Source organism: Puma concolor, chromosome B1 (assembly GCF_028749965.1).
Source record: "Puma concolor isolate L17-30 chromosome B1, mPumCon1.1.hap2, whole genome shotgun sequence".
NCBI lineage: Eukaryota > Metazoa > Chordata > Mammalia > Carnivora > Felidae > Puma > Puma concolor.
Genome location: NC_141670.1, coordinates 41,911,053 through 41,933,975, shown reverse-complemented (window position 1 = coordinate 41,933,975; position 22,923 = coordinate 41,911,053). Strand labels below are relative to the sequence as shown.

At 44.6% G+C, this 22,923-nt stretch overlaps 1 protein-coding gene across 1 annotated transcript in view; it reads right to left on the bottom strand.

The window, feature by feature from the left end:
- Positions 1 to 1,096: 1,096 nt before the first annotated feature.
- Positions 1,097 to 22,923, bottom strand: part of SFRP1 (secreted frizzled related protein 1) — a 43,864-nt gene continuing 22,037 nt past the window's right edge. The window contains exon 3 of the mRNA XM_025921925.2: positions 1,097 to 4,648. Within this exon, the coding sequence (XP_025777710.2) occupies positions 4,326 to 4,648 (323 nt within the window). The 3' untranslated portion in view covers positions 1,097 to 4,325. The remainder of the gene's footprint in view (positions 4,649 to 22,923) is intronic.

Here is a 22,923-nt window from a genome sequence, read left to right as displayed (position 1 = left end):
GGAAATCATGGGTCACAGTGATGGGGCTTCAGCGGGGTCACAAAGACATGCTACCCAACCTAAAAGAGATTTTCCTTTTCATTAACCACAGGGAATACAAAGGAAAAATGCCAATATTGGCCTTGACCTGGCTAGCATATCACTAGTTCACCAGTCATGTACATTCGTATGGGAAGATCTTTAGATACTAGAGCACAACTTTAATGGAATTTTCCTAAGTCCTCCTACCATGCCTGAGAAATGGTGTCTTTGCGCTTAGGTGTGGTTTTGGGTGACCCAGCAGTATTTGCTCACTTCTGGGTAAAATTGCCAGTTGTCTGAGGTTTGGAAGTGCCCTGTTAATCAGGCAATGACATCAAATGAAGTTGTCACCGTAATTGCTTACAGAATTAAAAGTCACCCTGAGGAATCCCTTGGGCAACAGGCATATAACCTAATATGAAACAGCTTGGGCTCAGTAAGTGCCACACTTGGGGTCCAAAGAGAAGCTGGACAGTAACTGAGATGTCGTTCCCACATGTCTAGCCCGTAGGAGCCCTGGGTTCTGGTTCTAGCAACACCATTGACCTGGGACCCCCAAACTCCTTATGAAACCCCAGCTATCTTCCCCTATCACCTTCTCCATCTGTATATTAAACAGTTGGACATGGTTCCCTCTAAGATCTCGTGTGGGTCTAAGACCCCAGATCCCAGAGAGTTTTCAAATTTTAGTTGGTAATTTTAACCAGAATTAGCTGAAGGGAAAAGGCATCTGAAACCAAAAACATGGAAAAGAACAGCAGCATTGAAAACACAGTCTTTGTAGAACAAGTATTTAACCTTTTCTCTGGTCTGAAACACACACAGCTGGGAGAAACGCTTCTGGAAGTTATTCACAGGAGCAGATGATCACTGTGGGATGGGGGTGAAGGTATCAGGCAGTGCTGCCCAGGTGCTCCTCCAGCCCACCCAGGCCCAGTTATCATTTGCAAGTTGTAAAACCAGGACAAGAAAACATCACTGAAGAAACTCAAGCAGGGGGATGTATGTGCAGTGGAAGAGAGTGAGTGGTCTATCACTGGGGACGGTGGGGGGAAAGACACAACTCACATTATCATTGATTAACTGAGTGATTTTAGTCAAGTGAATATTGATACATGGCAGGAAAAGCATGAAAGTAAAATGAACACATACGGGAATTACTATTAACATAAGTGATAACATCAAAACATCTGGTAAAATGCAGTTAAAACAACAACACAAATGAAATGGAATGTAAAACATTTTCACAGTATTCAAAGCTTTTGTAAAAGATTTAGACTCTGTGTGAGGGGACTAGGGGAAACGGGAATTTCACCTGTGCCCTATGTATCCGCTGGTGACAGATCGGAATGGCCACTACATTATTCTGTGGGAGTTACCCAAAGGTGCACTTCAGAGACAGCTGTGGAGTTGCAACAGAGCAACAATTTAATTGGAGTCTGATGAGAAATATACATTCTAGCTCTGAGCATGGGGGTCTGTAATCAACACATCCAAGTGAAAACTGGAGCTCTGACAGGATTCTGCCTCTAAAAGCCCTTGGTGCTAATGCACCAGGACCAGGAGCCAAGTGTCACATGGGATATTCTAAAGGTGAAGTGTTCTTGGGGTTCTCACTTTCTATCTTCTGAGAGAACTAGTTATCTTTGAAGACTAAACTGAGCTCTGCCATGACTTCACAGGATCCTACCCAGCAGGATTACTTCTCACCTTTACAAATATGACCTTTGAACTAGCAATAGTTATAAATCACATACAGACCTCCTCTTTTAAAAACCGATGACCAAGCCAATAGTCTATACACTGGTTCTGTTCTACCAATGGTTTGTTGTTTCTCAACAAAGGTTTGTGATAAGAAGGCAGTTTTGAGCCCACAGCCTCCTTTTGCATCCTCAAATTGCTGGTGTGTTGTAGACAAAGAGTGTGTATCTCAAATCCACAGTCAAATTCAAAAGTCCTGGGACCATATGGTTGGGGTAAAACGTGCAGCTGCAGTTCACATTTCCAATTTATTTTGAACTCATTCTGAAAATGTCACTTCCTGTCTGAGGATTCCCATGTAGACAGCTGCGCAGCACGGCCACCTAATCTTCTGTACTGTTTCTGCTGTAACAGCTAATACCCCACACAAAACCCTTCCCAAGGCCCAGCTTTGGGCAGAAGCCTGTTGCATGATGCTCTGTCAAAATGAGCAGATACGTATAAGCAATGAACTCATGAGTTAATCAACCAAAACTAAAGCCCAGATCCATGCACTCATGAAATTGTTCTGAATTTCAGTTAACAATAGTAAAGTAGAATATTTCTAATTAACTAATGTATATACACATTTAAAAGAAAATCATCCAAAATTACAGGCAAATCACTTAAGATCCCCAACACTTTATGATTAAAGGTCAGAGAGAATCAAAAAACAAAAGTGTTAAAATAATAAGATCACTAATGGTGAGAGGTTAATTATATCAGGATCACCCTCAGGTAGGTAATGAGTTGGTATGCTAATTTTCAGACTGGAGTCTTCAGAAGTTAACAGAATCTTCCACTGTTTCTGTGTCAGTCCAGGGCCATGGGGGTGACACTTCCCAGCCTCACTGCAGCTTCTGGATTGGGTATAAACATTCATCCGGAGGGACAACCACTAGTTCACCATCTTCAGGTGTTACAGAGAATTAAGAATCAGGCTTGAGGAACAAATTCACATTAATTGCTTAGAATGGCTTCCTTACACTGAACAGGAGGAGTAAAGTTGCTTCTGTGAATGAGCTTATGTACATCACTTATTAAACACAAGGGTTTTAAGAAACATCTTCGGGCACTCAGGGAAACCTGTAGAGATGTGTGTTGTCTTTGAAACTCTCTCCTTAGATGGAGACATTTTTGACTTAACTCTCCCTCTGCAGAAATTTTTTAAAAAAAATTTTTTTAAGTACAAGGAGGACAGGCAATCTGGCTGTTCTGAATTTCTTTGATCTATAGGCAGTCAAGTTTAAGGGAATCCACTTCTTCACAGGAAATAAAGGCATGGGAAGCACTGTGAGTTCTGACTGGCACTGTGTTGGGGCCAGGACAACCCAGAACTCCTCAGGAAAGAGGACCACAAGTTGCTCTCAGGCAAATCCACTTCCCACCCCAAATGCCCCGTGAGAGAGCAGCTCTGCTAGAAAGTAGCCTCAAATGCATGGAAAGACCCTCAGCCCAGTACGTCTTTCAAATGTTAATGGTGACTTTTTTTTAAGCATTGGAAAGTAAACACAGTTTTTGTTGTTGTTCTCTAAAAAAAAAAAAAAACAACAAAACAGAAATAAAAACAGAAACAAAAGTGAAATGAGCAAACGGATGAAATCAGAACACTAAGCTCTTCAACCAATTACAATTCACACTGACTCGCAATTTGCTGGGCTGTTCCTAATATTTTTTTCTTTGTTTTCTCTTTATGTTCTTTGAAAACCACTAACCATTGCCTTCTCAGTCTGAAAATCATCATCCCTCTCATGCCGTGGGTTTGGTGCCCACGGTGTTTCCTTTTCCTCACACAAAGGCAGGCACATGCTGCCCTCCACATGTCTGGAGGCTAGATCACGCACCAAGGCTGATGTTCACTGCCACTTCCATGGCACCTGAGACTAGCTGATTCAGATCAAAAGACAATCACGTGGAGAGGCAGAGCAGAGATGACCTCCCTGTGTTTTTACCATTACATACTGTCCTGGTGCTTTTCTTCCCTGCACTTAATTTTCTGGCATTGATCTTCAGTTGTAAGTGTGGTGTGTGTTTGTTTCTGCATAAGGTGGACAGAGACAGAAGTTTCTGGAACTGAAAGCAGCACATCAAAGGCATGGATTAGCTAATAGATCCACAAGCAATTTGTGACCACACAAAGAAAGTTGCAGAACTTAGTTTTTTTGCTGCTGTCTCTCACTTTTTTCCCAATGCTTTTTGGTTGGGGGGTTTGTTTGTTTTTACTGGCAAAATTTTCTTTTTTAGTGGCTGTCTCTGGTTGAAATGGTTTGCACCTACTTTTCCTCAGCAATGTGTTGTTCCACACTGTAGATCCTAAAAGACTTCCTAATCTAAATGGTTTTCCTTACCTGGATATGCGGCTTTAAATACTGGCGGTACTGGGGTCTAGAACGTGGCTATGAAGGGGAAGGAGTGGGAAAGCTGCCAGAGCAAAGCCAGCTGGATTACAATGTCCTCTACCAACCGAAGGGGCAGTGAGCACAGACCTCCAGGCTCTAGGGTTGTATGCTCAGCCCCGCCCCTCACCCCAACCCACAGCTCCCTCCCCACCCACCCAGGGAGAATCACTTAAAGACTGATTGAAAAGTGGGGCATTCATGATTTTTCATTTTCTTCATGAAGTTTTTGAATTCCTTGTTTTTCTTGTCCCACTTGTGGATTGCCGTCAGCAAGTACTGGCTCTTCACCTTCCGGCCCATGATGAGAAAATGGTGGCTCAGGTTGTCTAGCTGGTGGCAGGGGCAGTCAGCCCCATTCTTCAGGTATAGGACAAGCTTCTTCAGTTCCTTCTTCTTGATGGGTCCCAGCTTCAGAGGCTTCTTCTTCTTGGGGACAATCTTTTTGTCGCCATTTTCTTTTTTCACTTCTTTTATTTTCATCCTCAGCGCTAGAGACGGTGCAGGCAAGGTTGGGGAAGAGGAGAGAAGGAGGGAGAAAAAGCATTTTAGAACCCAGCTTTCCATCTGAAACAATAACCCGAACTTATGGCTCAAGGGGGAGATGAAATGAAAGGCAACTGGCAAGTCAACGAAAGAGGCAGTTTTATAGGTAAGAACCAAGGTCTCAGTTAATTTTCATGTTCTGAGTCTGCCCCCTAGTTTTGTGGTGTCTAATGGTAACTCAGTAGTTGCCCTGGGACACCATGAGATTCTCAAGTAAATTTTCAGAACCAAATGATATTTCTCTTTTTTAAAATTCAGTGACTCAAAATATCCTACAGTGCTTTAAGAGAAGAAGGGAATCATATAATTGAATATAATCCACATAATCTAAAGCTATAGACCTCAGGATTCAAAGAAAAATTTTACCCGGAGGTTGTTTTTTTTTTTTTTTTTTTTTAAGAGAAAGCCATTGGTTTAGTTTTTTAACATCCATGGGACCTAAAATTCCTCAAAAGTTGGATCCTATAAACAAGACTGACAAAATCTATGTGTGCACATGCGGCAATAGAGAAATTAAACAGCACATCAAATGGTCATGCTTGAGTGCATCAAATCAGTGTCCAACTTCTGCATCGGAGAAATCATAGTCCCTACCACTGTGCCTCTAGGGAGTTCTGACAGCAGGTACTGCTGATGTTCTGTCAACCACAAAGCAACTACTAACGGGTGCCACTAATGCTTCTTTCCACTGGGTAGACCCACACAGAATCAAACTCTGCTTTGAGCTCTTGACAGATAGAGCAAGTCCTGGTGAAGTCTTGACAGATAAATCCACGTGATGATCTCTGAGTCTAATACAGGACAAGGGCTTCCCTTCCTCAGCACCGCTATCTGCAGGAAAGGAAAGAGCCCATCCACTGTGTCCGCCTTATCTTTTCCTTGTCTCTACAGACCCTGAGTTAACATTATTTTAATGTGAATGTATGGACAGGAAATTTAGTGAAGATAATTAAATTCGCGTGGAGGCATTCTGCACTTGATCTTAGCCAAAAGGCCGAGAAGCGATGCGTGGAGGCATTCTCTAAGATGTAAATGCACTAAAAATATGGTGCCACTGTGACACTCAACTCCCCTCTCAGGTTGGCCAGCCCAGATATTTACCAAAGGAGATGAAAGTCATTTTCTAGATGCTAGTCACCAGATAATTTGTGCATCCTCTGAATTCTTCTAACTTCAAAATTAGCAAGCCTCCTCTTTTTCATGACTTGAAACTCCCACCCAGGCTCCATGAGGAAAGGCTTGAATGTGAACAGAATAACAGTAGTTAACAATTATGAGAGCATATGGCATGCCAGGAAGTGTGCTAAGTATTTTCCATGAATTTCCTCAATTAAACCTAACAACTCCATGAGGAAGGTATAATTATTTTCCCCATTTAATAGATGAGAAAAGTGTGGTGTAGGGGGTTAAGTTAACTTGGCCAAAGTTTCTAATCCTCAATTTAAACCCATGTCTTAAATGTGCACTTTTAATCACCATGCAGTCCATGCTGACTCTATGGCAGCAAAATTCTTCATAATGAACCCCATATTTAGAGGACCGGCGAAACGGATCAAGAAAATAGGGGAGAAGAGCTCAGACTCACTTCCTGGTTTCCCCCACATTTCAAAACGACTTCGTTTACAAAATGGTAAAAGAGTTTCTCCTGGTTTAAAAAGACTGCTGTAGCAAAGGCTTTATTATTCAGTATTTACTTGATTAAAAAACACACCCTTGGCTAACCCAAGAATAAGAAGGAGAGGGGAAAATCCTAGGAACAAACCTTTAATGAATGTGTCAAAGTCAGTAAATTAAACCCACTCCCACTGCTTTCTTTTCTTTACAAAAGGAGTTCCAGATTTTGCAGTCTACTTAACCTCATATAATACCCTAGGCCTGGTATCCCTTAAGAAACGCCTCACTCCCAAGGGCAGCAGAAGGTTCAGGAACTGGGCACTAAGCAGCAGAAGACTCTTGCTGAGGATTAACCTTGACCTTTCAGGCTGGTCCAGGCTTCCCAGCACACGTGGAAGTGAGTTGAGCACAGCTTCCCAATGAGTTCCTTTCTTTAAGCTCTCCCTGACCCAAACCGGCCACTGCCCAGTGCTTCTGATTATGCTTTATTCCTACCCCCACTGCAGACAGGGTGTATGGGGACCAGCAGGCAGGAGTGTGGCAAACAGAAAGCATAGAAACTACCTGTCCAGGGCTTCACCCCAGACATGCCCACACAGGCCTACACTTGGGTTAGTTTGTTGGCTTACAAACTTTGTGCCTGGTGGTTCACTTGGGAAAAGACTTCAACTGTTCTGGTCTGTGGCTTGCTGCAGGAGGAAGGTTCTCAGTGGAGTTCAAGAAGGAACCAGGATGGGGCGCCTGGGTGGCGCAGTCGGTTAAGTGTCCGACTTCAGCCAGGTCACGATCTCGCGGTCCGTGAGTTCGAGCCCCGCGTCAGGCTCTGGGCTGATGGCTCAGAGCCTGGAGCCTGTTTCCGATTCTGTGTCTCCCTCTCTCTCTGCCCCTCCCCCGTTCATGCTCTGTCTCTCTCTGTCCCAAAAAATAAATAAACGTTGAAAAAAAAAATTTTTTTAAAAAGAAGGAACCAGGAGGAGGAGACTCACTGCCCAGGCCTAGGGAAAGTCAAGTTTCCATCTTGGCCTCCCCTCTGCAAAACAGAGAAAACAGGACTGGGGGAAACCACTCATCAAAGAAAGGAATACTACGGGAGGAGAAGGCAGTAAGAACAATTCTGCTCCTTTCACGAGACCCTTTAAATAAGGTGGCCCCAAGGTATTAGGTGAATCCCAAGCTACTTCCCAAAACCTAAGGCTGGCAACCAAGCATTGCTGTAGAAGCTCCGGAATGCATCAACAGCAGATATGAGTGCATGCCCCAGCTGACAGTGTGGGCACCTTCTTTTCTGCAGAGAAGTGAGCCATCATTTTTTGAGTGCCACACTCCACAGATGAGCACAGGGTAGGCTGCTTATGTGCAGCGCCTTATTTCATGCTCACAGCACTCATGCTAAGAAGGCATCATTATTATTTATCACAATCAAGGAGAAGGACTCAGGTCAAGTAATGACAACACGAAGCCACAGTATGTAAGAGAGATAGAATCAGAATTAAAACCCACACTTAACCCCAAAGACCACACTCTTTCCTACTATACCATGACTGGGTTTAAAATGATATTGCTTCAGTGGAAACTATTTCACTCTTTTGATTGTGTTGCTTTTAATCACAACTCAAATCAAAAATTAATGTTCCTTTGCCATGACCGTGTAAAGGAATTTAGTTTACATAGGTGGGGGGACACCGAGGGGAGAGGGGAAATCAAATGATGGAAATGTGTTATGCATTAGACTCTTTATTTCTTGCCATTTGGCTCAGTTTCTTTTTTGAGGTGGGGAGAGTAAGGAAGGAGGAGGCACATATGGCCAGAAATTACTAACATCTTTCCATCTTTTAAGGGTTTATTTTAGGGATGCAGATTACCAACAATGTTTGGATAGGCGATTAGCCGGCCAAGGTTGATTTCCCTGTGCCTTGTGGATATACGCACAGCCCCCCACCATACCACATCCAGGGGCTTCTGACACAGGGGTGGGTGCTGGCCCAGGAGCAGCCTGGAACGGATCACCACTTCCTCTTCCCCTACCCGGCCTCCACTACACAGAGGGTGCCTGAGCCCCAGAGATTCGCCCATAGACTGTGTTCACAGTTTGCAATGCAAATGGTGGTGTGGGCAGGGAGGAGAAGCCAAAGAGGCAGCAGCTGGGGCACTAGACAGAGTACTGGGTCCTGGGTTCTAACTGTGTGACCACAAAATCTGGTTTCTGCTCTCTGAATCTCAGTTTTCCATCTGTAAAGCATACGGTGCTGACTGCTGGCCTTGCAGCACTACCATCCAGAGGGCCCATGTGGGTCAATGCTGGGGGTCTAGCCAACCTCATCTCTAGGATTCCCCATGCTGTGCACAGTCTTCTCTTCCTTCATTGTGTGCCCTTCTCACCCTGGGAAAAAATGCTACAACTACCTCCGGCCCTTGATCTCGGCTACCTGTAACACCTGGACCCCAAACTAAAACAAAACAAATAAACAAAACACCTTAGTGTTTTTTAGCAACAACTTCACATCTTCTGAGAGTAGAATATTACTCCTACCTCTCACCTTGCTGGTTGGTCACTGCCAGCAAGAATTCAGAGACCCAGAAACTTGGAAAACCCCAGGTAAGGTTGCCACTAGGGTTCATCTGGGTCTTTCTGATGAATATTAAAATAAATAATCCCTTAAGTTCAGGTAGACATTTAAATTTCATCCCACTTTTAGTTACCTGAAACCCTATTTTTTGCTCCCAAATGATACTTCTTTGGTAGCTTCCCCATGAAGCTTGGCCATATTTCTGAGGCTAAAATGAGAACAAGAAACTTATTACATCCATTGCAAACCAACACTCTCTTCAAAACCACCTCTCCGTCCTGGCCCTCTAATGCTAATGGTGCCACCATTAGTCCAATTACCTCAACAGGGTGCTGGGGTGTATGGCAACCCTTGGCTGAGAGCCAGCCATTCATACAACCAATAACGTGGAATTGCTGCTGGAGTGCAAGGAGGATTTGATGCAAAAACTGGAAAAGGGGCTGAGTTAGGAACCAGATCCGTGACTCAGCTGATTACAATGAAGGGAAAAAAGAGAAGGAGGGCCCTCAGCGAGCACCATCATTAGGGAGAGAGGACGTGTTATTGTAAAAGTAATCAGAGGCGCAGATGGAAAACCAGGCGGCCAAGTATCTCAGAAGGCACAGGGGGAGGGCATTTCAAATAGAGGACATGCTCCTCCATCCCAAATGCTGCAGTTTAAGCATGAGTGTGAGGTGAGATCACTCAACTTGGTGACTTGGGGTCACTGGTGGCCTATGGAAGGCACAGATCCTGATCTGAAGGGGTGGGCGTGAATTCCAAAGAGCTAAAAACCACTGGGAAGTGAAAAGGAAAGGTATGCCATACTGGCAACCACCATGCTTCTGGAATGTTTGTGAAGAGTTACCACTGGCTACTTCTAGCCAAACATATTAGATTGAGCCCACACAATCATTTCCATTCCATTCTGAAGTCAGTTTAAAATTAAAGTAAAAAAAAAAGTTATAAACACATGCAAGAAAACAAGAACATATCAGCATGCAGTATAATGGAAAGCAAATGGATGGTGAAACCTGGGTTGACAGGGAGAAGAAAAACTGAAGCTTAGCAGCTTACAGATAGGGGTGCCAGTAACAAACAAGCCAGTCCACACCGTAAGACCCAGAAATGCTCATGAATTGGGGCCACTGGGTATTTCTGACCTCAGAAATACAGTTAAAAAAACTGTATTAAGTATAAAAATTGGTTGTCTGTAGAAGGACACTCAGGTCCGCTAGGCTTGGGCCATAAATCTGGTAACAGCCCCTCACCAACTCCAGCAACATCCAAAAGGTTGATTCCAATAGAATGTGTGAACCAGAAGACTCTGGGCTTAGGCATACCAGACACGAGGGAAGGGCAAGGTGGCGAGGCACTGCACTGAGTCCAAAGGAGTAAGTGAAGTCTGCACAATAAATGGTGAGTCCCTCAGGTCTTAGAACCCTGCATTTATATCCTCCAGAGAGGAGTGAAGGGTTTCTATCTAAAGAAACTAGTAGCCCTAAAGAAAAGACCTACAGCGCTCCTACCAACAAAACTCTCAAACGAGGCCCAACAAATCACAGGTCATACATGCACACACAGAGCTTCCAATGTAATGCTTCACTCTTTGAATGGCCAGCCAAAGGTCAGCAAGCATTTAAGCAAAGCCTCTAAGGGCGAACAACAGAGACCAAAACATACAAACTAAACAAGAAAAAGAGAATTCAGAGACAACAGAGACCACTTAGGGGACACAAACCTTTTATGAAGATAATATTAGATAAGACATTGTATTCATAAAAGCAGAACACAAAATTTTTAGAAGAAACATTCAGAAGGGTGCCTGTGTGGCTCAGTCGGTTGGGCATCTGACTTCGGCTCCAGTCATGATCTCAAAGTTTGTGAGTTCAAGCCTCACATCGGGCTCTGTGCTGACAGCTCAGAGCCTGGAGCCTGCCTGATTCGGATTCTGTGTCTCCCTCTCTCCGCCCACCCCCTCCCCCCCCAAACTCATGCTCTGTCTCTCTCTATCTCTCAAATGTAAATAAACGTTAAAAAAATTTTAAATAAAAGAAAGAAACTAAGAAACATTCAGAGAACAAAAAGAGTATTAGGAAATTTAAAACATAACAATGCTATACAAGTGCTTTAAGACGTGGTTTAAAACAGTTTCCAGGGAAGCCAAACAAAATGACAAAGAGTTGGGAAATAGGAGACAGGAAGATGACACAGAACAAGAGAGAACCAAGAAAACAGATGAGAGAAATACCAAAGAAATCATACACAAAAATTTCCAGAAATAAACATGAGTTCTCAGATTAACAGTTACCCAGCTCAACAAATCATGACATTTAGAAACACCAACATAAAGAGAATGTTTACAGTCCTCTAGAGAAAAAGAGATTATACATCAAATACAAAGGATCCAGCAATCAGAATGGCATTGGATTTATCAACAGCAACCCTAGAAGCTGGAGGATAATGGATCAATGCCTTTAGAATTCCCCAATTCAACACTGAGCCAAGCTATCAATCAGTGTATGTGTGCAGAATAAAGACATCTTCAGAAGTTCGATCGTTAGAACAAAGTTGTCTTCCAGAGATCTTTTCTTGGGAAAGTACTCCATGATGCATTCTACAAAAGTGCAGAACAAGACACAGGATTCAGAAAACCAAAGATCTAACATCTGATAAAAGCAATGGAAGTCTTAAAATGATTTTTCCAGAATGACCATGTGGCAGGCCTGAAGCTCAATCAGTCCACACTGAAACAGGAGGAAAGAGGGCTCAGGCAAATTACCTGCAGAAAAGTTCGAGGCTGAATTCATACTATAAACATTAAGAACTGGGAAAATAAAATGAGACAATTGCTATCTCAAAGGAAAAAAAAAAGGTACAAAAGAAAGGAAATACAAATGCAGTATAGTACATGGCTCAGCTGCGGATCATATTTATTTATTGTAATAAATTAATCATTGAGTATTAATTTAACTGAAAATGTGATATAATTCTACCATAAAAAATGGGGAGAAGTGGAGATATAAGACAGATAAATCTTTATCTTCAATAATAATACAATATCAATAATTATTCAATAATACAAAATCAAAAAATAATGTCTAAAAATTAAAGTTCAGAAATGATGTCTGAAAAATAAAATTAAAATTCAGAAATAAAAGTAAGACACATAAATCTTTGTCTTCAATTAAAAAAGATCAGTAATAACTAAAAATTAAAATAAAAAATTATTTACTGACCCCATTTTGCTAAATATCACAAGTAGCTAAATTAGTTGGAAAATATTCCCTTTGGGCTGTAAGAATTAGTGGTGGGAAAGGCATCAGGCAGAGGTTTTGTTAGAAACATTTCAATACCATGACTTTTTAAATTGCATTTATTTTGACTCAAAAAAACTTAAGCTTTAAAAAGGCTTATAGTCTAGTAAAGAACTTAAAAGTATATAAACTCTAAATCAATCCCAAAACTGTGAGATCTTAAAAGAAATGCAAAGATTACATTTCTAGGTCCTCTACTCTCCATTCAACCGAGGGAGCTTGGCATTAGTTAGGGCTTCTCAAGGGCTTTGTTTGAATAAGAGCTCTGCTCCTTGCCGCTCCACCCAGAGCTCTCTGCTGTATTCCACAGTTCCTCTGAACAGGAAGTAAGAAAGCAAAGGGGGTGCATGGGGTCCTGGCAGATTCTAGGGGCAGTTGGGCAATGACAAATCATCCTGGGGCAGGTAACAGACCACACACCCTGACTCCTTAGTAACTCGCTTTTTGTCCTCGGTTACTTTCTCCTGTGGAGAGGGCTGAAGATCCCAGTAGATGGTTTGAGGAGCAGGGGGTAATACTGGAAAACTGTTTACAACATGACCTGTTACCAGCCTCTTGAATCGGGAAGGCCCACAGATGGGCACCCCATGTAGCAGCCCGGTGGGCTTGGCTTACACCCCTCCTCTAAATGGAAAAGCCTGTTCAGACAGCAAGACTTCACTAAGCAGTAATGACAGAAAGGACCTGATTTCTACTTCCCAGCCCCATTTTCACAAATATCTCAGGTGGACGACCCCAAGGCAGCAAGTGCAATAGTGCAGATGAGATTTGTTAACGGCACTGGGTAAGGGATTGGCTGTGAGAAACCACAGCCTCCTTCCAACATGCAGTAGAGGGTCTGGGCACCAGGGCAAGCTGACCCAATGAGTCCTACTGACAAAGACCCTGCAATGGAGGCTTAACAGACCTCTCTGTTTCCTGCAGGAGCCGGTGTTTGGCATCATTAATTCATTTAGCAAAGAAAGAGGCTTGCACTTGGTCACAACAACTCAGACTCTGTCCCCTGACCACAAACCACACACTGAACACTTACATGCATTTCCTAACTATAGGACATACATTACCAAACACAACGATTGAAAGCAGCTTTCTTTTTCTCTCATTACAAGAAAACAACAGATGTAGAAAATGCTCCTGAGTGACTTATTTGAGGCAAATTATTTACTTGAATTTGTCCTGGTTTTTGGACCCCAAACGTCTTGGGGAGGTTGGGAGTGGAGGCAGCAGGCAGGAGAGAAGAGTCTGCAGCTTTCGGGACCCTCCTCATCACCCACACAAAAACACACACACAGCACACCAGCACCCATGTCAGCTATCCGGAATCCCTCTGCCTAATTGCTTGATTTCATGGATTGTGTTAAATCCCCACTGATTTAAGCTAATGGTACAAAATGAAAACCCCACTTTGAGAGCAAAGAGTTGCCTGGTGGGGTTTTATTTGGGGAGACGTGTGCACTGGCAGCTGTGGCAGCAGGGACAAGGGCCTCAGAGTGGGACAAAGAGGGGCTTTGGCCCTTCTCCTTCCCAGTAAGCCCTGTAGCCCTCCTCCCCATCCCCAGGCAGGGGGCAGAGGAGAATGGGAGAATTGCTTAAATGCAGTCAATCATTAGGATTGATTGAATCTTGGCTCCAAGTCCATGCAAACCTGCCAAGGCAAACAGTTTTTCCTGCCGCGAGGTCACTGGGTTTCCATTCCTCTCCATTCCAGCCTGCCGTGTTTGCCTAAATGGCAAGTTGGAGTGTGGAATGGTCTCTTGGAATAAAAAAGATGGGAGTGGGTCTGAAAAGCCATGAGCTTTTCCCAGCTCTGAGAGATATTTAAGAGAAAGCTCCTCAAACTTTAGTGTCACCAGAATCACAGAGGACTTGTTAAAAATGCAGATTGCTAGGGGCCCCTGGGTGGCTCAGTGGGTTACGTGGCCAACTCTTGGCTTCAGCTCTGGTCACAATCTTGCAGTTTCATGGGTTCGAGCCCCACATTGGGCTCTGCGTTGACAGTGCGGAGCTTGCTTGGAAACTTTGCTCTCTGCTCCTCCCCCACTCATGCTGTCTGTGTCTCTCTCAAAATAAATAAACTTTAAAAAAAGTTTTTTTTTTTAAAAACTCTGCAGATTGCAGAGCCAGTTTCTGATTTAGTAGCAATAGGATGGGGCCCAAGAATCTGTATTCCTGAAAAGTTCCCAAGTGATGTTGATGCTTCTTGTCTGAAAGGATTCAAGGGTAAGGATAGGGTGGGGTCTTTGATTTGTCACCTTGGTTGTTCACAGCAGTGCATTCTGAGGATTCTTTCTTGGCTGGTGTTTGCATATCCTGGAGGCTCGACATACTCTATGCCCTCCAAACTCACGGAAGTTCTGGCTGAGGTCAACAAGTTCAACATGGATATGTCCGAGACCCAGCTGACCTTGAGCAAACTGATCCAGCACCATTTTCAGAATCACCAAGGTCTTTGGGGCCCCGATCTTCAGAGGTGAGTCTTGCAAACACAAAGGCTTTGGTAGCAAGAGACAGCACATCTCAGTGGAAAGGACTCTAGCTTCTGGTTCAGACTCCACCACTAACTTTTTGTATAAACTTGTGTAAATCACTTTACTTCTCTGGGTCTTCATGAGGCCACCTGGACCAATTAACCTCAGTTTCCTTTTAGCACTGGCAATCTTTCTAAGTCATCATACTTCCTTTCTCTGTCTTGAAAGCCAATATAGAAACACCAATCAACCAAGGGAAAGTACCTTATATCTCAACATGGTAACCACTGCCCTCACCTGCTTACATCACCTGGGGACCTCGCTTCAATTGACAGTAGTCCAGGCCCACAGTGAACACATTGGCTTGAGAGTCCAGCCCTCATTGCGAAGTTGTCTAAACTGAAAGATAGCCCCAGGATACAGCAGACGGAATATAGTCCATGATAGTGTAATAGCACTGTATGGTGACAGATGGTAGCTACACTTGTGGTGAGCATAGCATAGCATAACATATAGAGAAGCTGTGTCACTCTGTTGTATGCCCAAAACTAATATAACGCTGTGTGTCTACTATATGCAAATAATTTTTTTTTAAAGATGGCTCAAGATTATCTGACACACTCCAAGCATGGTCGCCGACAGGTCTTCATGCTATCCCATCTCACAGATGGGAGAAGAGACCTAGGGTGTACCCTGACCCCATGGCTGCCCCTGGACACTTGGTTGGGATATCTCTGAAGAAGGTGTGAGTCCAGTGCCTGTGGCAACTGGGGCAGGCCCACCTTAGCTCTTATCCCTTTACTGTTCTCTCAGCTGATCTCTCTAAAGGCAGGAGGTGTACTTGAAGCAAAATTCATGCTTTTTCTACCCATCCTTCTGTCCAAGCTACAGTCCATCTTCTCCCTGAAGCCTCCCCATCCCGGTCCAGCTTTGACCTTCATGGCCCTCCCTGTGTGAACCATGATTCAGCATAGCATGATAATTACCCATGAGTGTGCCTTACCTGCCCGCATCCCCACTATGAATGCGTGCAGCGCAAGGACCACATTCATCTCTGTTCATTGACTAGTGTCATGCCTAACACATCAGAGAGCTCAAGCTAACATTTACTGGATATACGAATGAATAAAGAGACATCAACAGCATACTCACTGCCCTGAAGTTCACAGCCTCACTAGAGAGACTGGAATTATTTGCACAAACCTCTGCTTTAGCACTAATAACAAGAGCCACCGCCAACAGTTATTGAACACTTGTCTGAGCCAGGCACTGGTCTAGGTGATTCTACACACATTAACTCCATGAAGCCTCTAACGACCCTATGAGGTAAATATTCTAATTAGAAGCAGTTTGCTGATTGGGAGGCAGAATGGTTAATGGGTCAATGGCAGAACCAGAATTTAATCCCAGGGAGTCTAGCTCAAATATGAGTGTGTGTGAATAATACCAGAAGGGAAACTAACTCTGCCAGAAGGGGTGGAGGCAAGGTCATTGTTGTGCAACGCCTTCGGCACAGGTGGTGCTCAGAAAAGGTCCCTGTGCACAAGCAGACCTCGAGTGAGGCCTGAGCAGGCAACCACAGCCCTCTGGGTCTATTTCTTCTCTTTAACATGCAGAGAATGTTCTCCAACAAGTTCATCCCGAACACTGTCCCTAAGAAATCCTAACAGAGAGGTGCCTTTGAAACTCTTGAATGGTACCAGTAGAGATATTAATTTGATATAGTGAAACAGTAAGTAAGAGTCTCCACTTTTAAAGGGCCTAGAATGGGGAAAACTGTGAAGTAATTTTCAGAATGGAAAATACCTACAATCAAGAATTAACTGGAAAGAAGTCACTACACACAATTGTGCACATCAATGATGCAGGGGAGAGAAACATCCCAAATGTTAACAGTAGCTGTCTCTGGGTGGTGAGGAGATAGGTGATGTCAAACCTCTTTATATACTTTTCACTATTTTCCAAGTTTCATGCAATAAATATGTATTTTATAATCAGAAAAAAAAAGTTTCTCCAAAAAAGAAGTAAGTCATATCAGGAAAAGATTTGGTCAAATAACATGTTTAAAATCTACAGTTCGTGACTCTGGCTCATCGACAGGTGTTCAGAGGTTACTCTCTGTTCCTTGTAAGAGGTTCTGCTGCCTCAGGAGGGGAAGCAGATTTTCACAGAAATCCCAGGAACCACCAAATTTAATGTCTATTAATCCTGTGTGCATTTGACCAGGATTTCCCAACCAAAAAATTTGTTAATTCCTTGCTATGCCATGAAGTTTCAATGGGTGGTCACCACAGAGATGCCCTGGTCATGGGGTGGAGGACCAACTATGTAAGTGAGCTTCCAAACCAGGACATTTTTGAGACAGAAAGAAGATAATTGATCATTATGCCAGGACAACAGGAATAAACCGGGACCATCCTGGGCAAACTAGAATGTTTGGCCATCCTAGCAAGAAACTAGCCCATATGTAAAGAGTGCATGCATGTTTTAAAGATGTGACTGACAGGATGCCTGCCTGGCTCAGTCAGAAAGGCATGTGACTCTAGATCTTGGAGTCATGAGTTCAAGCCCCACATTGGGTGTAGAGATTACTTGAGTAAATAAAACTTAAAAAATGAAGATGTGACTGGCATGGAGCTGGTGGTGAGGAGTCTGGAACAGGAGGTGACAGATCCCCACCTTCTCCCTCTCTGGACTCCCCAAGCCACCCAGCAGGTGCACAGGTCAGAGAATAAGGCATACTTTATCTAACCCAGGAGCTCCCAACCCTTCCAAAGTGGTGAAAGAGACAGCCCTGGCTGGGGGAAAACAGAGTCCAGTAGATACAGAACCATTCAGTTGGTAAAAACCTTTGACACAGCCATGAGTCCTAAGCCATTCCCTCAGTTTAGGGAGGAGACCAATGCCCAGTCAGTGATTTGAGGCACAAAGCTATTTGAGGTATAATATGCAGAACAGAAGACCCCTGTCCTGAGGTATCTTCCCTTCACTATGGCAAGCTGCTTTTCAGGTCTGAGGTGAGGGAACGTTCTCACTCAGGACTCACTGTATCCCCTTTTCCCTCTCAAGGGCATGCTAGGAATAAAAGGACTCAGAGAGGGAAACACCCCTCTGACCCATCACAGTCTTCTCCAAAGTACCAAGCTAAGAAAGCTCAAAAGACTGAGGCCAGTGTTCGAAATCCTTCATTCTGACCGTCATATGGTTTTGCTCTGAGGCAGAAACAGAAGCCTCATCTCAAGACCTGATCCCACCCCTCCATTGATATTACGTGCACTTACTCATTTACATTTCTGATCCTGCATATCTACCCAACTTTCTGCACTTCAATTTTCTGTTTCTTTTTTTCCCCACCATTCTAGTCTTTGTGTAAACAGCAGGGATACTCTGAAGACCTAGTCGCCCTAGCAACCTGCCCAACGGTGGCCCTTCACAGGTACCAAGGTCCAGTCCGAACCTACACCCCTGGCGCACACCTTCCCCATCCATGGGATCCGGAGCCTAAGAGGAGCCCAGGGTGCCAGGGAAATAAAGGCAGTGAGGATGCGTATGCCTCTCTGCCCCCCAACTAAACTCCCTGCTGTTTCTTCAGGATTGACACTTACATGGCTGTGAAAGCTGTGGTCCCCTGGGGCAGCAGAGAAGGGACAAATAACCCCAGGCCCAAAGGAGACCCACACGAAGTCTGGTGGATAGGCAAAGACTCCGGGCACTGCAGAGACAGAACATAGCAAGTGCATTCCTACCCTTCAGGTGGCAAATGCCTTCTGGGTATTTACCAATTTCTGGGCAAGGTCTTTCAATGTGCCCAAGTACTCTCCACATAGATGCATCCCTTCCTACTGAGAACAATCAAAGTCCCAGGGGTTAGGGGCAATGACTCTGGCTCCAAAGTCCCTTTGGACAGTCCTGTGATCACCCAGTTCCCCCAACAGGTGTGCCCAGTACAGAGAGAGGGTCAGTAGAGTCCCCCTCTCCCCGCTCCCACCAAAAACACACTCACTTTGCCTAGTTCCTTTCTCTGGTTCTCCGTGCACTGCCCAGAGAGCTAGGGGGAGGCCTCTGGGATTGTGCCCCAAGGGCATTCATCTCACTACCCCCAGTCATCCTCCCACACACACACTTACCCCCCCAACTCGCATACAAACATAGAGCGCTTGCAGTCACTTCAGAACACAAAATGTTTAAGTTCATGGCTACCATCCAAAGATTTCAGATAAGTTGGTAAGTGGGAATGCATCTTGTCAACTGTGGGGTGCTATACAAGCACCAATACCAGTTTATATCTTTTGTGGACAGATGTGTACAGAGAGACACCATATAAACAAGAGCCACAGTGCCAATCCATAAAAAGTTGAGGATTTGCTGAGAAACTATTCTTAATATGGCATGCACGCTAGAGCTGATTATGATCAGTAGCCTGAGGGGCTGTGGGCAGTGGTCAGAGGAGCCGACACACCCGGTGGTATGAAGAATTGCATAAAGATGCAGGCTCAAGATCTAGGATCCCTGTGCAAAGCTGCTGACTGTTTTCTCGTGCTCAAGTCTACCCTGATCATGGTTCCTCCAGCAAAAGGCAGATACTGTGCCTACCGTTCAACCAATCTTTATTTTACTGAGCTGCTGGAGCAACTCATTAGAGAGCTTCTGAGCACTCAGTGCTGGGGCACTGCTTCCCAAGCACCTTCTGGGGAGCTGACTGCCCTCCATGTCTGCATCTGATTCTCCCAGGCTGGCTGCATGCAGATGTCCTCTGACCTCAGGTGTAGAACAATGTACCTCGTGGCTCTTGGTTTTCTGTGGCTCCACTCACAAGCATGCCTGTCACGTTAGAAAGTGGGTCTCATGACACCCCTGTCTCCAGCAGCTACACATCAGAGCCACTGGCTATTATGCCAAGCTGCTCCCTGCCTCCCAGTAACTACCAGGAGCCAGGCCGCAGCACGTGGGACGCAGCATCCCTTGGGTTACCATCTCATGCCTAGAATTTCCTCTATCAAGTCAGGCACTCCAGACTGACAATGCTTTCTTCATTGGAAACCCTTTCCAAGATTCACACATCAATAACCCACTGCATGAAGCTGGCTTTGCTTCGTGTGGTTGCGAGTCCATAACACCTCTGACGACCACTCTGTACTGTCATCTACCAAGTTTGCCTCAGGGATCCCTGGTACTGACTGTCAAGTGCCAGGACTGTTCTAAAGGTCCTATAGTTCATCTTCCCAGCAACCTAATGAACGAGGTACTATTATCATCCACCTTTTAAGACAAATGGATTTAGGCATATAATTTCCCAAAAGACACCAGCTAGTAAATGACCTAGAGCCAGGATTCAATCTCAGGAAAGTTGGCTCTAGAACCCTGTAGTGAGTTGAATAGTGTTCCCCCAAAATTCATGTCCAACTGGAACCTTAGAATGTGGTTTTGAAATGTAGTCTTTTGGGATGTGATCAGTTACACATGATTGTAACCTGATACCGGCCCAGGCTGCCCTGTTTGACTTCCAACTCTGCTGTGTGACCTTGGGCAAGTCACTTAAACTTTGGAGCTTCATCTTCCTCCACCTAAAAGGAGGGATAATAATATTTTCCATACATCACAGGGTCACTGGTAGGCTCAATATAAAAATAAGCTTGGGGCACCTGGGTGGCTCAGTTGGTTAAGCGTCCGACTTCGGCTCAGGTCATGATCTTGCAGTCCATGGGTTCAAGCCCCGCGTCGGGCTCTGTGCTGACAGCTCGGAGCCCGGAGCCTGTTTCAGATTCTGTGTCTCCCTCTCTCTCTGACCCTCCCCCGTTCAAGCTCTGTCTCTCTCTGTCTCAAAAATAAATAAACATCAAAAAAAATTTTTTTAAATAAATAAGCTCATGTATGAGAAAGCAAACTGTTCCTGTTACTTTTAAATCTCTACTGTTTGGAACATTTTTATTTTTTTTTTAATTTTTTTTAATGTTTATTTATTTTTGAGACAGAGAGAGGCAGAGCATGAACAGGGGAGGGGCAGAGAGAGAGGGAGACACAGAATCTGAAACAGGCTCCGGGCGCCAAGCTGTCAGCACAGAGCCCGACGTGGGGCTTGAACTCACGGACCATGAGATCATGACCTGAGCCGAAGTCGGACGCTTAACCGACCGAACCACCCAGGCACCCTGGAACATTTTTATTTTATACCAGGTGAATATATTGCCATTTCAAAACTGAATTACATAATCAAAAATAAATTATACATCTAATTTATATATTCTGTAAGTAAGCATGTGTGTATAAATTAATGGCTTATACTTTAGTCATTCATTTGAACTTCTCAATTTTAAGCACCCCTCTGACTTTAGGAGAAGCAGAGTGGTGTAAATATAGTTTTCTACTGTGCTTAGGCCAAATTAACCCAAGCTGTACAATTTTGATTCATTCCCCTACAGTCTTTCAAGAAGCTCTCTGTAACTATGCACGATCTCATTCTTCTTCATCCCACTCCCAAAGACTAAAGACTCCAATGACTCCACAGATAAGAGCCCTGCTAAATTTAAATCCTTGCTTTCTATGATGTGACCTTTGACAACATGGATCCCCTGCCCTGCCCTCCCTCTCTTTCTGTCATTTATATTTCCATATCTTGATTTCTTGAATTCCAGGACACAGCCACATCTTTGCTACAATGAAAAGTATTTCCTGATGTGTTGGAATTAGAGAGCCTCCTGGAGGACTATCACATTTCTCTCCCCCTCTGTGTCCCCTAAAAAGTTTGTGGGTTCTCCACTTGAAATGGAAACAGAATGATCTTGAAGGCCCTCTCCTGGCAATATGTCAAGTCTTCCCGTCAGACAGACCTGGTAGCTGGATGGGAAACTGAGGGAAACCATCCTTAGAAAGACGACATGCAGGCACCAGATGGCTTTTTTTCAGCCATTCTCAAGATTTGCTTAAAGACATTCCAATGGAAGGAATCAGAAAGTCAGATCAAAATCAGTAGCTGAGCTTGTAAAAACTTCTCAGATCAATACAACTTCTAGATGGAGGAAAAAATGCATTCCTCCAATTTTCTTGTATCTATTGATTAGCTCAACTAATGCACAGAGTTGATTAGCACCTGTTTCTTTGCTCCATCCAGCCTATCATTGTACACAGGTGTCCCAGCAGGGCCAGAACACAAGTGGTAACTGTGTTCACCATCCTCCAACCCCACCACCATTACCCGTTCGCAATTAACTTGTTACATGACTGCATGGAGTTTTTTGGAGAAAATAAAACCCTAAGATCCTTAGTGGAACCCATACATAAACAGGCACATCTAGGGGAACTGCCAGGAGCCACATCACTGAGTGAAGATATGACGCCACTAGAGACGTCCAGGAGGAGTGAGCGTGGCTCATTAGCCCTGACTCAGAAGCCGGACCTAAGGTAAGGAGGGAAGTGTGGCTCCAGGTATGGCCGTTGTGTGGATCAGCCACACTGTGGGGAAAACATGCCTTGTAAACACATCAAAGAGCTGCTCCACGAGAAGCTGTGACACCTTAGGGCCCAGGCACCCTTGCTGTAGGGCCTTTGGACATCTGATCTCCAAGAGCTGGGAGCCTTGGCCTGACAGTGGAGCTGGCAATGCCCGGGGATCACCAGCTCAGCCAGCAGCAGCAGGGACAGGTGGCCCGAGCCTGTGGAGACACACTCCAGGAGCCCTGCAATGGCAGCACAGGGAGGAGAGTCCCTGCAGAGCCTACCCCCAAAGTCTTTGGTGGGCAGGTGGAGACCACCAGTAAGTGCAGGCTAGCAGGTTAGCACAGTTTGGATGGAACTGTCACCATCTGTACCGAGAGGCTGCTAGGTCAGGGCACATCGGGTAAAGTCCCTGATGGTCCATCCAGGAAGAAAGTAGAGCATGAGTGTCTCATTGGATAATCCCAGCCCTTCATCCCTGAGGTCAGACACCCTGTCCCAGGTCCCAGGAACTTCATAACAGAGTGCGTGTCCCACGTGCCCCAGGAATTTGTAGTGGCCAAGCCAGTCCCCTCCAGGTCCCCTTCTCTTTCAGCCCAGCAGTCTGTGTTGACCAGTTTTCTATAATGAAGTTCACGGTAAGGCTTCCTATGAGGGGAAAGTTCTGCTCCATGGCCTGTGTGTGTGTTTAAAGAACACTAACTTGGGACATAGAAGAACAAATTCTTAGAGTGGACAGGGACTGAAGAGGCCGTCCAGCCACAATCTCGTCACAGAGTCTGGGAGGAATGAGAACTGTGGTCTCAGCTGTCAGCAGCTGGTCAGGTACTGGAACCAGGGCCAC